This window comes from Dipodomys ordii, unplaced genomic scaffold, assembly GCF_000151885.1.
Source record: "Dipodomys ordii isolate 6190 unplaced genomic scaffold, Dord_2.0 Scaffold12, whole genome shotgun sequence".
Lineage (NCBI taxonomy): Eukaryota > Metazoa > Chordata > Mammalia > Rodentia > Heteromyidae > Dipodomys > Dipodomys ordii.
In genome coordinates this window covers 3,098,564-3,113,774 of record NW_012267228.1, presented here as the reverse complement: position 1 = coordinate 3,113,774, position 15,211 = coordinate 3,098,564, and the positions used below count along the sequence as shown (strand labels likewise).

The 15,211-nt window shown below is 59.4% G+C and overlaps 1 protein-coding gene across 4 annotated transcripts in view; it reads right to left on the bottom strand.

Moving 5' to 3' along the window:
- Atp2b2 (ATPase, Ca++ transporting, plasma membrane 2) overlaps positions 1 to 15,211 on the bottom strand; it is a 59,036-nt gene that overhangs the window by 29,322 nt on the left and 14,503 nt on the right. For 2 of the 4 annotated variants that reach the window (XM_013010391.1, XM_013010390.1), the window contains exons 3-7: positions 13,846 to 14,103; positions 12,955 to 13,080; positions 11,319 to 11,444; positions 3,192 to 3,350; positions 662 to 876 (exon numbers count right to left, since the gene is read on the bottom strand). In XM_013010391.1, the coding sequence (XP_012865845.1) occupies positions 662 to 876; positions 3,192 to 3,350; positions 11,319 to 11,444; positions 12,955 to 13,080; positions 13,846 to 14,103 (884 nt within the window). Of the gene's footprint in view, positions 1 to 661; positions 877 to 3,191; positions 3,351 to 4,125; positions 4,168 to 9,162; positions 9,223 to 10,125; positions 10,159 to 11,318; positions 11,445 to 12,954; positions 13,081 to 13,845; positions 14,104 to 15,211 lie in introns of all 4 variants that reach the window. The other 2 variants (XM_013010388.1, XM_013010389.1) reach the window with 2 other exon arrangements.

The following is a 15,211-nucleotide window of genomic DNA, read 5'->3' as shown; positions in this document are numbered from 1 at the left end:
ATTCCAGTGTGCAAACTGATGCTTGCTGTGCCTGGGCGGCCCTGCCAGCTCCTCAGAACACACACACACACACACACACACACACACACACACACCACGCCTGTACCTCACCCTGTAGGGACCACCTGGCATTGAACCCTGGGAAAGGGGAGCTCTCAAGCCCCTGCCCTCCAAGGTGGGGGAACCCCAGAGCAAAGGGAGCAGACGAGGGGGTGGGAGGGCCTGGGTGACCCACGAGGGCGCAGTGGAGGAGCACCGATCGCCGCGGCAGGCGGAGGTGGGCTGTGTCCACGGGTCAGCGTTCAGGAGAGGCCCAGCCCCGACCTTCCCCAGCGCTCCGGTGACCTGCAGGTAAAACCCCTTCATTTTTCAGCCTGTATCTGAGGGGAGGGGTTCCGCTAAAACCAGACTCTAAGCCAGGCGCCGGAGGCTCACACCTGTCATCCTAGCTACTCAGTAGGCTGAGATCTGAGGATCATAGTTCAAAGCCAGCCTGAGCAGGAAAGTCCATGAGACTCTTATCTCCAATTAAGCACCAGAAAAGCTGGAAGCCTCCTTCCTGGCTCCCCCCTCCCCCACGCTTTACCTCCTTGGCCAGAAGCATTACCCAGCACCCCCTGCATCCCTGCCCCTGGCTGCGTCCTGCGCTCCACCCTCTCACCTTCACCGAGTAGGCCAGTGAGATGGTGACGGCCAGCGGGAGGCCCTCGGGCACGGCCACCACCAGCACCGTCACGCCAATGATGAAGAACTTGACGAAGTACTGCACGTACACCGGCGTGCACTCGGCCAGCCACGGCTTCTTGTTGACCACAAAGGTGTCCACGGTGAAGTACAGAACCAGGATGATGACGGTGATGGCCGACATCACCAGACCTACAACACAGGGACAGCCGCTCAGGGGCTCCGGCGGGGGGGCGGGGCAGGTGCCGGCTTGACCCCAGCTCCCCTCATAGCCCTGCTGATTCCTTGCACTGTACCCGGAGCAAGCCTTTGGTCCTCAGGGAGCCTCAGCCTCCTTTTCTGAGCAATGGGCACACGGGCTTCCTTCATGCGGCTTTGCCAACCTCACCATGTGGAAATGCGTGCCAAGTGCCTAGGGCAGTGCGGGCCATCCTGAAATAGGAGCTGAAGGGCTGCACGGGGCATGAGGACCCTGTGAGATGGCCGGGTGCCCGTGGCTCACGCCTGTGATCCTAATGACTCAGGAGGCTGAGATCTGAGGATCGCAGTTCAAAGCCAGCCTGGGCAGGAAAGTCTGTGAGACTCTTATATCCAGTTAACCACCAGAAAACCAGAAGTGGTGCCGTAGCTCAGAGAGATAGAGTGGTATCTTTGAGAGAAAAAGCTCAGGGACAGCACCTAGGCCCTGACCTCAAGTCCAGGACTAACACTGGAGCACACCTGTGTGCACACACTCTCACACACACACATATACACACACACACACACACATAGAGAAAAAAAACCAACTGTGCAAGCCAGACACTGGTGGCTCATGCCTGCAATCCTCAGGAAGTTGAGATCTGATTCTAGTCTGAAGTCAGCCTCGGTAAGATTCATCTACAATTAACCAGCAAAAACCTGGATGTGGAGGTATGGCTCAAGTGGTGGAGTACCAGAGGATGATCTCAGGGATAGCTCTCAGGCCCTGAGTTCAAGCCCCAGTACACACACACACACACACACACACACACACACGAACACATGTGCGTACACACGTGTGTGGTTTTGGGTGCAGAGCTGTGTGCGGTGAGGTGAAGCGCCCATGACTTTATTCATTCACACCACAAACAGTCTCAGGGCCCCCGTGACAGGTCCTGGGCAGGAAGGCTTTGGGGAGGAGGTGCTAGTGGGGGTCCTGGACTTTCGGATAAGGAAACGGAGGCTTGGGCAGGGGTGCCACTGGCCAGGGAGACACCGTGGCTGGGCTACAGTTGGTGACCAGCCCGGGCTCCCTTGGGTCCCTCACTTGGGCAGGTGTCTGTATCCCCAAACGCCAAGGCTGGCTAGTGCCTGTGTTCAGGGCGTGGTGCAGGCCGCAGCCCCGCCAAGCAGGCCCAGAGGTCTCGAGGGATCGAGGAGTGTCTGGAACTCTGAGGGACCTGTGGCTGCTCTGTCCCTGAGTGGCAGCCCTCACCCCGGGGCTGCCCCTGTCCCCACCCCAGCTCTGCCTTCGGAATTCAGCCAAAGAAGGGGGTAGGAAGGGAGCCAGGAACCCCGTTCTGGGTGGGGTAAGGTGGAGAGGGGGGCGTGAGGACGGTGAAGGTCACAGAGGGTTGGCACTTCTTCTCTCCCACGAGGGGGGCGCTGCCGGGTGGGATGGAGGAATTCCCCGGGCCTGTCGCCCCCACCCCACCTCCAGCTGTGGAGCCTCAGCCCCGGCTTCTCTCCCTGTCTGACGGTGGCAGGGGCGGGAAGCCAAGCGCCCAGCAGCCAGGCGCTGTCACCAGCCCCCCAAGTTTAAATATAGACAACCAGGCCTATAATTTGCTTCCTTTCCCCGTGCCGCGTGTCTATAATTAGAGCTGGGAGACAGCCACGGAGGGGTGAGCGGCCAGCTGGGGAGGCCTGGAGGGGGCCATCTCCTCAGCCGGGAGGGGAGGCCGGGGCTGGGCGCCCGGGCGGCCGGGGTACACCCTGCAGCTGGGCTCAGCTCCGCGGCTGGGGCTGTCACGGCCCGTCCCCAGCCGTCACCTGCAGCTGCCACCTCAGTTGGGAAGCTTGGATTGTGTCTCTGGGACCCAGGTAAGACTTTCTCCACGGGCTCCTGGTGCTGCCTTCCACCTCCCATCCAGACTGATGGTCATTATAAAGCACACATTCGCCCCTGCTCTTCCCTTCTCTCCCGGAAATCCCAATGCCCTCAGAATGAAGTCCAGGCCTGCCTGGAACTCCAGGCCTTCAGCACCTGCCCCTCCACAACCCTGCAGGGGCCAAGTAAACACATGCCCAGTGTGCCCAGAGCCCTGACAGTGCGGACCACACATCCCGACCCACGGGGAGGAGACGGAGGCCCAGAGCCGGCCAAGACTCCAGCGTCCTTGTAGCCGTAGCCGGAACTCAGCACCTGCTGCCTGCCATCAGGGCCCAGGCGTTTCGCTGAGCTGAGTGCTGAGTGCCCGCTGTATACAGGACCCGACCGGCTCCTGTGGTGCATGGTGCAGCCTCTCCGCCCGTGGCCCACTCACCCGCCTTGCCGATCTGCACAGCCAGCTTGGTGAGCTTGCCCTGCAGCACCGATTTCTCCTTCTTGTGCATATTGGCCTTCTTCTTGTCATCGGCGTCGCCGCCCTCCGCGCTTTTCAGGGGCTGCATCTCCATGGCGGCCGCCCCGTCCTGTTGCTTGGCTGCAGGGGAGAGGGGAGAGCACGCGTGTGTGCATACAGACACAGACACGCACGCAGGTCAGCCCGCAGGTGGGGGACGTCGGGGCCACGCTGCCTGCCCGGTGGGGGAGGGGAGGAGGGTCCCACTTCCCCGTGTGAGCCCCGCATGGCCGGCACAGAAGCTGGGGTGGGATGTGTCCCATTCAGCGGGATCTGGCTCCCAGAGGCGTCCATCTCCTGGCACCGGGAATCGGGGACACAGCCTGGACTCATGAGGCCTCACCCTGATTCCTAGAAGAAGCTGGGTCCTCTTGGGGTCTGCCTAGGCCCACAGATCCAACCCCAAAGGGCCCCTCAGCCTTTCCACGCTCAGACAAGACAGAGGGTGTGGCTTCCCACTGTGCCCCAGGGGCCTGGTGGTTGGGATGACAGAAGGGACAAAGTTTAAGAGGAAAAAGCGGGTGTCTGCGGGCATGGCTGTGCCTGGCACGGGCACCGAGTTCCCGCTTCCAGCCAGCAAGGGCTTGTCAGCCCGGGATAGAAGGAGGGCCTGGGTCCTTTTTGACCAGACTGGATAGCCCTTCTCCCTCTATACCGGTCTCAAAGGACCAGCTTCCCAACCTCCACCAAATGGGCAGAGGCTCAGCAGACGCCAGCCCGGCGGGGGCCCCCAGCCCGGCGGGGACACCTGTGAATCTGGCCCTGCACCACTAGTCACAGCCCCCCCTCCCCCCACAAGGCGCCGGCCACGCAGGTGCGGCTGAGAGGACTCAGTGCGGTCAGTACAGAAGGTTACCTTTGCTCTGGTTGCTGTCCACATTGCCATCCTGCATTTTACCTACACGACAAAGAATTTTAACAGACAACAGAGAACAGACAGGACAGGTTGGTCATCACCAAGACGCAACAGGCTACGGACTTCCACAGCACAGAGGGAAGAAGGGCTGGGCTACTGGGGTCCACGGAGGAGGCCCCGGAATAAGGGCCAGTCTGATGGCATTAGCCTCCGGGCTGCTAAGTGGCTCTTGATTCTCTAGAGGATGCAGAAGAAAGGCCCTCTCTCCCTCCCTCCCTTTTCTTTCCTCCCTCCCTCCCTCCCTTCCTTCCTTCCGATACTGGGGCTTGAACTCAGGGCCCTGTGTTCTCCTTTATTATTTATTTTTTTCACTTGAGCCACAGCTCCACTTTCAGTTTTTTTTTTTTTTTTTTGTGTGTGTGTGGTTAATTGGAGATAAGAGTCTCACAGATTTTCCTGCTGGGCTGGCTTTGAACCGTGATCCTCAGATCTCAGCCTCCTGAGGAGCTAGAATCACAGGCACGAGTCACCGGCGCCTGTTTGCAAGAGGATTTCTGTTGAAATAATTTCATACTTTCTTAGAGAATAAAGGACAAGGTATGAAGCTGAAAGGGAGCTGAGTCTGCTGGAAGGAAAAAAAAAATCCCAGGCCCCAACTAGGGCTTTTATGGCTAGCTTGGTTCCTGTGTTTGAGGAATGGAAAACTTGGCTCAGCTACATCCTCTGTTTTTTCCAGTAAAAGAAAAGAAAATGAGGGTGGGGGAAGAGACAGAGACAGAGACAGAGAGAGACCGAGACAGACAGAAGAGAGATGGAGGGAGGAAGGGAGGGAGGGAGGGATGGAGGAAGGGAGGGGGAGGGAGGGGAAGGGAGGACCTGCCCTCTGGCTCCGTGGTGGGGGTGGGGATTCTCCTTTCTCCTCGTCTCTCTGAGGGCTGGCCCCTGCCAGCACCCTTGAAAGCAAGCAGGGTGGAGGGGCCTCCTGAGGTGTCTGGGAGCCTCCTGGTCATTCCCTGATTCCAGGGGGAAGCACTGTCTCAGGCCGCAGTAGACAGGCTAGGGTGGGTCTGGGCCTCCCCACAGCAGGCCCAAATGCTGCCTTGTGCAGGGGACAGGCTGGGTCTGGGCCTCCCACAGGTCATCGGGCTGCCTGTGGCCTCCTCCCTAGCCTTGGCCAGCACGGGAGGCTCAGATGTTCACTACCTCTCCTGAGCCATGGCCTTCACCTGTGCTCACCCACACACCAGGCCCGCGGGACCCAGCCAGAGCTGGGTCTCCGGCTTGGCATGGAGGAGAGGCCTAAGAAGCGGGGCTATCCATGCACAGCCACCGCCAAGCCCGTCGATGCCCGGCCCATGCAGTCTCCATGATGATCTAGTGCTCCTTCACCACAGCCTCCCGGGCGAAGGCTGGAGGAGGCTCCTTTACAGGGAAACAGAGGCTCGGAGAGGGTGGCGTTCTGTCTGGGTCTTAGCGGGAAGTGGAGAGCTGGCCTGAAGGCCGTCTGTGCAGGTCTCACCTACCGAGCCCAGTGTAGGGCATCAAGGGGGTACGGCGGGGACTCGGGGCCCTGTGGGGACAGCGGGGAGAGGAATGGATCTACCCTTCCCATTCTAACCACACTCCTGGCTCAGCTTTTGGCCACCTGCAAGGTCAATGCTGTCAGTATACTGACGGGGAAACCGAGGCACCGGGAGGTTCGGATGTAGCTTGATTCTCCGAATCACAGCCTGCCACTCTCACCCACTTTCTCAGTGACTCCGTGGGAAGACGTGATTGCTGGGGTCCCCAGCCTGGCTTCTGGTCAGTGCTGTTTCCAGTGCCCCCCGTTATGTAGGTCAGCAGCCCACCCTAGCACTGAAAGAGAAAGCCACCGCTGCTCTATCAGGAAACTCTGTCACTGGACTAAAAGACAACAGAGAGAAAACTTCTGTTTTTTTTAGAGCAAATAAAAAAACATTGTTATGATTACTTTTTATTTCTTAAAGTTATTCCACTAACTAGGCTAAGGGGCACGGAGGACTGGGCGTCAGTACTCTTGTTTAGAAGGCTCCAAGGGCCTCTGCTTGCTCTGCGTATCATCAGATGTGCGCAAGCCCATTAGACCCAGCGAGCAATTTACTCTTTTATTACCAGAAAGATCATCAGGAGTGCGTATGTTGGAGGAAGGGAGCGCTGTTGTGGGAGCGCTTCAGTGCAGATGGCCTGGTTTGTCAGAAGCGAGGGACTTATTTAGGGCTCTTCTCTGCCAATTTGGTGCCTGCCTGGCCCGGCTCTGTGTGGGACACCCAGCTGTGGCCCCACGTGGGACCCGGGGATAGGATTCAGGAGGAGGGGCCTGGAGTCCGATCTCTGCCTCTGGTGCCCTCCACGGCTGCTCGAGAGGGGCCAGTTCTCTGTGTATGATGAGGGCTGTGGGCATGAGGCGCCTAGGTGTGCGCCTAGGTTCCGGGGGGCGGGGGTTCCCTGAGAGACAAGCTTTGGAGAACAGACACCTAGGGAGGAGACTAGGAGTTGTGGCTTCTCTTCCTGTGCCTTTCTTCCCTCTCGGATACAATGCCAACCGCACGGGTGCTAGGAAGAGCCCTGTGCTGTGTGAACCAACATCAGGAGTCCACGTGACTCCGCCATCAAGCCTGATTAGAGCCGTGATCATACGTGACGTATGAGTAAATAGGAACGTACTAAAATCACCATGGCGACGTCTCCCAGATGAGAGAGAAGCCATCCACCTTGTCCAGGTGATCTTGGGAGAGCAGAGTCGGGGGTGGGGTGGGGAGGTGGGGAAATCATGGCCACCCGCGGTGTCTTTTCTCCTTGTTATCTACGTTATCAAGATTTAGTTCAGAAGACAGGTGAAATGCCATCAGGTTCCCTCCTGCCCACATTGGTTAGAATCAGATTCTCACACGACTGGCAGGGGGCGGAGTCAGATCATGGGGGGGGGGCGGGAATGCCCGGACTCTGGGTGGTCCAATCACATCTCAGTGTGGATGGCTTAGAGCACTCCCATCCCCCCACCCCCAAGAGCAAAACTATGGGGCGCAGCAAACCCACTGGGCAAGGCCCCTCTGTCAAAATAGCCCGCGAAGCCTCTTCGCATCACTTCGCACTGTACAACAAACAGCACGTTCCAGGGACCAATTCATTGTCCAGCGGTTCTCAAACTTTTTTTGGGGGGGTCAGTATTGGGCTGGAACCCAACGCCTTACACAGCGGTGCTCTGCCGCTGTGCTACATCCCCAGCCATGGCTTCTGTAAGACAGGGTCTCGTTATATGCCCCAGGCTGGTCTCAAACCCCATCTTCCCACCTCAGACTCCTGAGTGCTGAGATTACAGGTGCTCACCACAGCCTTACTCCCCACACAATACTCCTCGTTAACCACGGGGTCATTTTCTTAGGGGGGATAGCTTCTTCATTTCCTTGTGAAATTTGCAAGATACAGTCCATGGTATGGGGGAAGGAGGGGGGTTGAGATCAACAGAAGTACACACTTTGCCTGTGGCTAGATCTGGGTTCTGAGTTCAAATCCTGGCTCTGCTACTCTCCCATGTTGGAACTTGGACTAATGCCTTGATCTCCTCGAGCCCCGGTCTCCTCATCTTTAAAGTAGGGGCAAGGAAACTTAGGCAGGGGGCTGTTCCAAGGATCTCATGAGGGGGAGAGCACAGAAGGCTTGCAATGGTACCTGACACCCAGGAGAAGATGTGTGTTTTCTGGGTGGCTGCGGGTTTCTGGCAGTAGTTTCGGAAGTAAAACCTCTCCCCGCCCCCCTTCTCCTGGCACTGGTCAGGATGGTTGGCATCTGCCTGCCACTCCCTGGGTGAAGGTGCTCCTTCTTCCCCAGCAGTGGCTTTGTCCATGCTGATTCTCTCTGTCCCCTCTCTACCCCATGATGCTTCTCCCAGCCCTCACGTGCCCTTCCTCTTTCTGAGCCAGCACCTGTGCACAGGAGCGCTGTGGGCAGCTCCTGGCGTTCATGCTGCGGTGTGCTTGCCCACGTTGGAGGTATCTCGGCCAGGGGTAGGGGTGGGCGGGGAGGGCAGGGCTGACCAGAGTCTGCAGGTTTTACAGGAGAGATGGTAGAACGAGAGAAAAACCTGCAGCTAGAGACAGATCTGCAAGGATGAAGGGGGGATCCTTCTGCCTCTCCCTTGGCTCCTTCGGGCTCTCACCCCTCCATGCACGGCCTGCCACCATCTTGTTCCCTAGCCCGGGGAACAGGGTGGAACTTGAGCCCACGGAAGTCTTTCTCGGAGCGGGGAGAGCTCTGAGCTGACGTCTTTGCATGGCTCAGGCTGGTGGGTGTAACCTCAGCCCTGCCTGTGTGAGAGAAGGGTACGCTGAAGACCCCGGGCCGCGGGCAGACCCCGTGCCCCCCCCAACAAGGGGCAGTGAGGATGCAGACCCACAGACGCTTCAGCACAGCAAACAGCCAGAAACACCAGTCTACATGTGAACGACAGAACCTGCCTGAGTCTGAGACACCACTGCCCGCGTGATCCATGGAGGGGGGGGGGAGAAAGACCCGGAAACCGGTGGCTCGGCCATGCCGTGGGCCAGGCTGAGGAGGTGAAGCCTGGCGGGGGCCCTGCTGCCTCCTGGGACTGGATCAGAGGCGGGGTGCTTGGTGCAGGGCCCAGAGACAGGCTTCAGCTCAGGTCCTGACCCCTTCCCCCACCCCGGGCCACCTGCCCAAAGCGGGGCCAGAAGGTGCTTAGGAGAGGGCCAGGCCTGGCAGGACTTTTGGGGGGCTAAATATGAGGCCCAAGCCATGTCCCATGGTTGGTGCCCCTGGGAGAGGGGATGGGGGTATCCAAGGCCCACACGCAGTTTGGTAGTGACCAGCAGGCCTGGAGTTGCTGTCCTGACCGGCCATGGCTCCTCTCTTAAGTGCCTGCCCACCACGTGGGGGACAGAGTGACCCAGGGTGACCCACGCCCATCCAAGGTCATCCAAGGAGAGAAAGGCCGGAGCTGGGGTGGAGGAGGACAGGCCCCCCGCCCCGGCTGGAGGGCTGGCCCTGGAGACGTACCATTGACTAGGCTGGCATTTGCGCTATCGGCAGCATTGGCAGCTGCCGCACCGTCTGCCGCTGTGGGGTGGGAGGGATGGAAAATGAGCGTCACAATGGAGGGAGCCACAAGGACAGAGACGCAAAGAATATCTCTACTGGAAATGAAGAGACGCCAAGGCGGGGGGCGGGGGTGAAACGCTCCCATGGAGAGGTGAGGGGTGTTCAACACCAAGCATGGAGCACCAGAGGGGCTCAGGAGGATGGCATTTTAATTTGGGGGGCTCTCTCGGCCCTGCTAGCCCAGCCGGTCAGGTGGAGCCCCCAGTTGGGCCATGGGTCCAGCTGTCCACGGAGGCGGGACCGCTGGGGAATCAACACCCAGAGTTCTGTGAGTGGGGGGGCAGTGGGCACCAGTGCGGGGTTGGGGTGTCCTAGAGGGGTGCTGCGTGCTGGAAGCTAAGATCAGGCCTCTGCCTGTCGCCCGTCCTCCTCCTCCAACCAGCACGCCAAAGGTGGCCTTGGAACCTCCACGTGGGATCAGCCGCTGCCGAAAAGGCCACCTCAAAAACACCGGGAAGGTGTTTATCTAAGACTGAGATGAGATGCCCCCGCTTGCTTTTTCTGCAGGAGGAGGAGGAGGAGGGACTGGTGAGCAGGTCATCCATGTGCACGGGGGGGGCTGGGGGCTCTGTGGGGTGCAGAGGTGCTGTGGTGTGGCCAGGTGGAGGCCAGTGGGCAGATGGCTACTTGACGTTGGCCATGGAGTGAAGTCTGGAAGGGTAGAGAGGGAAGCTGGCTAGTCCTGCCGCCCTGGCATGGTACAAGGGGCACAGAGGGCCATCTGTGGGGGGTGCGGGACAGAGAGCCCAGCAGGCTGTGGCCTCGTCGGGGTGTGTGACTGGTCTGGTGTCAGGCCTGGTGCTAAGGCTGCAGCTGACTCTCCCGGCCCCTCGCCCGGGTGGGGGGGGGGTCTTACTGTACCTGGTAGCTGAACGCCATCCCCCTTCTGCACACCTGTGTGATGATTTTGGAGACATGTTAATGAAGAAGCACACATACCCATGTCTTCTGTGCACACACACGCACATGCACGCACACACACAGGAGATGGGAAGGTGCGGTTGGCAGGCTCTGCGTGACCTCTCTAGCTGGCTGAGCTATGGGGCACGGGGAGGCCCAGCCCTGACTGAGTGGTCTTTCGGGTGGTTCCCCTGTCCCCTCCCCACAGGAAGCTAAGGCCCCCGCGCCCTGCCTCACGGGTGCGTGTCTAGCGAGGGACCCTGAACGGACTCCTGGGGTTGTTGAGACCTACCTTCATCCTGGGTTTTCAGACATGGGGCTGGACCGTGGGCACTGGGGGGGGGGTTTGGGGGGGGTTGCTCCTCAGCCGGTCCCAGAGGCTGCTGCATCTTACCTGACTGCTCAGATCTGCCCCGCTGTCTATGGCCTGCCCTGGCCAGCCCGGCCACCCTGGGCGCAGATGCTCACCTGGCGCACGGTCACTATCATGGCGTCCTCTGGGACTCCACTCCTCGACCCCCGCGTGCCCCCTCCCCACCCCCGGTCCTGTCCCCGGACTCTTCTCCCCTGGCAACCTCTCCAGGCTGGCTTTCCAGACATCAGCTTAGCGCTATTGTTCTTCTGGGGAATGAGGAGAGCCGGAATCTTAGGAGGGGACTGACCAGAGATGGGCTCTGTCCTCATGGAGGGTCACTGGCCTCTCCTCTCCCTCTCCCAGACCCCAGCAATTCTGGGTGCCGGGGATTCTCCCCGGAGTACAGGGCAGACAGAGTCCGGGCTTCAGCTCTGCTCAGTGGAAGGAACATTCCTAAACACGAACTTGACTATCGGGGTACGCAGAGGCCGGCTCACGCTGGCTGCTTCTACTGCCCCAGCCAGAGACTCAGGAACACACTCAGCACCCTGGGCCTGACCTTGGAGAGCAAGGGGGGTCCACGACATGACTGGACAACACAGAGACTGGGACAAGACCCCGGAGATGGAACAGACAGCCCGCCTGACCTCCGCAGGGCCTCGGGGCGCAGGAGGGGTGCGGGCACCGGGCGCGGACACAGAGGCTCTCCCTCACCACGTGGAGCGAACTCGTAACCAACAACAAAACAATGTGGCCTGAGAAGCTCCTCTCCCGGGGGTGTGCAGGAGGGCGGGCTCACCTTTTTTGTCTTTCTTCTCTTCCTCTTCTCCTCCGGCCCCCAGCAGGGTAAAGATGATGCCAGTCTGAGAGTTCACTCCCACGGCCGTCACCACCATGCGCCCCGAGCCCTCCATCACGTGGGTACCTGAGGAGGGGGCGGACGCTGAGTCCCCAGCCCACAGCTCTGCGCTCCCTGAGAACGGGGTTCTCCCTAGCAGTGAAGGGTCACACACCGTGTGTGTGTGTGTGTGTGTGTGTGTGTGTGTGTGTCTGTGAGCTAGGAGTATCTGTTTTTTTTTTTTTTTTTTGTGAACCTTGAACTCGGGGCCTGGGTGCTGCTCCTGAGCTTCTCTGTGCTCAAGGCGAGCGCTCTACCACTTGAGCCACAGCACCACTTCTGGTTTTGGAATGCTTCACTGGAGATAACAGTCTCATGGGGACATTTTTGGCCTAGGCTGGCTTTGAACCTCCATCCTCAGATCTCAGCCTCCTGAGGAGTTAGTATTATAGGCGTGAGCCACCAGCGCCTGGCCTCTGTGTGTGTGTGTGTCTGTGTGTGTCTGGGGAGACTCGTCTTGAGATGATGTTCTTCAGGACGCCCCTGGTGCAGTTCTCAGGTGCTCTGGGAGTGGTCACCTCACTGTTCTGGTGTTAGCTCAGAAGGCCTTCCCTGGCCGGCCTCCACTCCCCATCCTAGCTCCAGGCCTCCCTCCCACCCCTCCATGTGCCCTCATCTTTCCTGTCTACTCCCTCCTTCCTTCGCTCTGGTCCCCTCACTCAGCAGAGCAGGGACCTTGTGTGTCCCATCAACCCCAGGGCACAGTATGTGCTTCCTTCCCCTTTGCATTTCTAGAACCTTCTGCACCCCTTCAAACTACTGGACCGTTGCACGTCGTTACCTCTGCTAGGAAGCCCTTTCTCCGCAACTGGACTCAGCAAGCTCCTATTCACACTCTAAAACCCAGCTTAGCGCCACCTCAGCTGGGGATTTGCTCCTTTTTTGGCTTTCGGGCAGTCTGCTCCCCCAAGCACACCTGGGCTGGGGTCCCGAGGACAGGACGGGGGTTGGGGGTGAATTACTGCGCAGGTCCCAGGGCCTGGTCCTGACCTGGCCTAGAGCAGAGGCTCAGGGGATGTTTGCTGAGCCCTACCAGACAATCAAGGTTTGGGGAGGGTTGGTCTTCGCAGGGAGGTTGACCCTCCCGGCTGCTCCCTGACCCTGCAGGTCTTGTCCCCTACACCAGCGTTTAGAATGCCAATGTAGCCAGCCACCCTTAAAACCACTCTGGAGAGCTTCAACTCCGAAGGAGGCTGGGGACACCTGCCCCTCCCGTTCCCCACTTTCTCCATCTGCTCCCAGACTCTCCAGCATGGTCCCATCTGTGGGCCTTTCCCTCTGCTGTCCCCTCTGCCTGGTATGAGGCCGTCGCCCGGTAGATTCTTTCTCAGTCCCGGGAGGGGATGCTCTAGGGGACCGGGATGCTGTGGACTAGGAGAAACGCACGGAGTTCTCGCCGGAGGCTGAGCTCTCCTGAACTCCCGTGTGAGGACGCCGGCCACGGCGGCGCATGCACCTCAGGGTGCTGGGGACACCGGATGCCGCCTCCGGCCTCCCTGGGAGGAAACGGCAGCACGGCGCCCGCTGGCTAGCTCACCTGACAGCAGCATGGGGTCTTTGTCCACGGACTTGCGCACCTGGTCCGACTCGCCCGTCAGGGAGCTCTCGTCGATCTTGAGGTCGTTGCCCTGGATGAAGAGGCCGTCGGCAGGGAGGAGGTCGCCTGGCGGAGGGAGGGAGCGGTCAGTAGCGTCTGGGGCGGCCATCCAGGCTGGGGGCACTCAGTGTGCAGAACCAACATGGCAGCCATGGCTGGCAGCTTGCGACCCAGGCCCTGGAGGAGGTCCCGGCCTGCAGGACAGGGACTGGGCCCAATAGCAGGCCTACCCCTGTCCTTCAAAACAAGCCGTGCCTGGCCTGGCTGGATAGTTAGGGGAAGTTCTTAAGCGAATAGGTCGTGCCTCGAGGGCTGAGAAGGCTCAGCTAATCAAGCCCCGTGGGGCTGAGGGAGGAGGGGTGCGCTGATCTCTCTCCCACTGCCTGCCTCTACTTACCCAGCACACATGTAGTCCTCCCCCGCCTCCTTTGGACCCAGCTTACCCACTTTCTCATTTGTCACAGGCCCAGAGCATTCTGCCTCCTCCAACACCTCCTCTAGCCCAACTGTGGTCCATTCACGGCCGCCTCAGGCATGGAAAATGGAACTCACAAGCTTGGAATGTTGTGTTGGGGAGGCCGCAGAGCTGGGATCCATTAGTAATGTCTGCTATGGGTAGATGTGCGCAGAGAGTGGTACGTGTGTCATGCATTTGATTTCTGGCTTGAATGGATTCGGGAGTCCTATCTCCTCCAGGACCTCAGATCACAGACTGGCTTGGGCCAGTCCTTCAGGGACTCACTTGGCTTCTAAGCCAGGTTGTCTGCCCTGTCCTGGCGTGGCTCCCTTCTGCCAAGACTCTAGTTCTAGAACCATGCTGGGGACACTTGCCATATTTGATCTGGGCAATGTCCCCGACCACGATCTCAGCCACAGGAATCTGGACCACTTGGCCAGCCCGGACCACAGTGAACTTCTGCTCCTGCTCGATGCGGCTCTGCAGACCTCGGAACTGCTTCTCTTTGCTCCAGTCATTGAAGGCGGTGACCAGGACCACGCAGATGACGGAGAGGAGGATGGCAGCCCCCTCGATCCAGCCGGCTTCCGCCTCTCCCTCATCCTCTGCCCCTCCCTGGGCTGTTGCACACCCTGCAGGGGGCGGAAGGAAGCGGGTGAAGAACGTCCCCAGGTCGGAGGGGCCACAGTCTGGGGTTAAAGTTCACCTGTGAAGCCGGGCGCCGGCGGCTCAACTCCTGTCATCCTAGCTACTCGGGAGGCTGAGATCTGAGACTGTGGTTTGAAGCCAGCCCAGGCAGGAAAGTTCATGAAACTCTTAGGTCCAATTAACCATCAAATAGTCAGAAGCGGGGCTGTGGCTCAAGAAGTAGAGTGCCGACCCTGCTTTTGAATCAGGAAGTTAGGTTAGCCCTGAGTTTGAATCCTGTTATGCCACCATATGCTTTCCTTTCCTCATCTGCAAAATGAGATGACAGCCAGGTGATCAGTAGCTCACACCTGCAATCCTAGCTACTCAGGGGACTGAGATCTGAGGATCATGGTTCTCAGCCACCCCGGGCAGGCCCGTGAGACTCTTATCTCCAATTAAGTACCAAGAAGCCAGAAGTGGCGCTGTGGCTCCAAGTGGTAGAGCACTAGTCTTGAGCACAAAAGCTCAGGGACAGAGCCCAGGCCTTGCGTACAAGCCCTCCCCCCTCCCGCCCCTGCAGCTTACTAGCTTGATTTCCTGAGAAATCAATCCTGAGAAACTTCTGGGGGCAGGGGTCCCACTGAATCTTGGTGTGGTGGAAGAGATGGTGCGCTGCAGGGTTGGGCCTTAGCCTTCGGGGTGCAGGACCCCGGGAACAGCCCTGGTGTGGGGGGCGGGGGTGGGGGGAGGGGGAGGCAGGAGGCACAGCAGGCTCTACTGAAGTCTTTCTGGGATCCTGGGACAGGAGCCCGGGAGCCGCTGCTCTGCCTGCTCTGGGGAGTGTGAGCTGCAGCTTGGCCCTGTCGGCAGGGCCTCGGGGAACTCCCCAGGCCCCTGAACCCCAGCCTGCCTATTCATCAGGAAAAAGAAGATGCCTCCTACCACGTGGTACCAGGGCCTGACTCCCAATAAAATCCTTTGAAGTGGTGGAGCCACAGCACTCTATAAAACACCTACTGTGTGGCTTGCCCATGTCACTCAGCACAGCACCCTGTAAAGCACCTACTGTGTGCCTTGCCCATGTCACTCAGTACAGCACCCTGTAAAGCA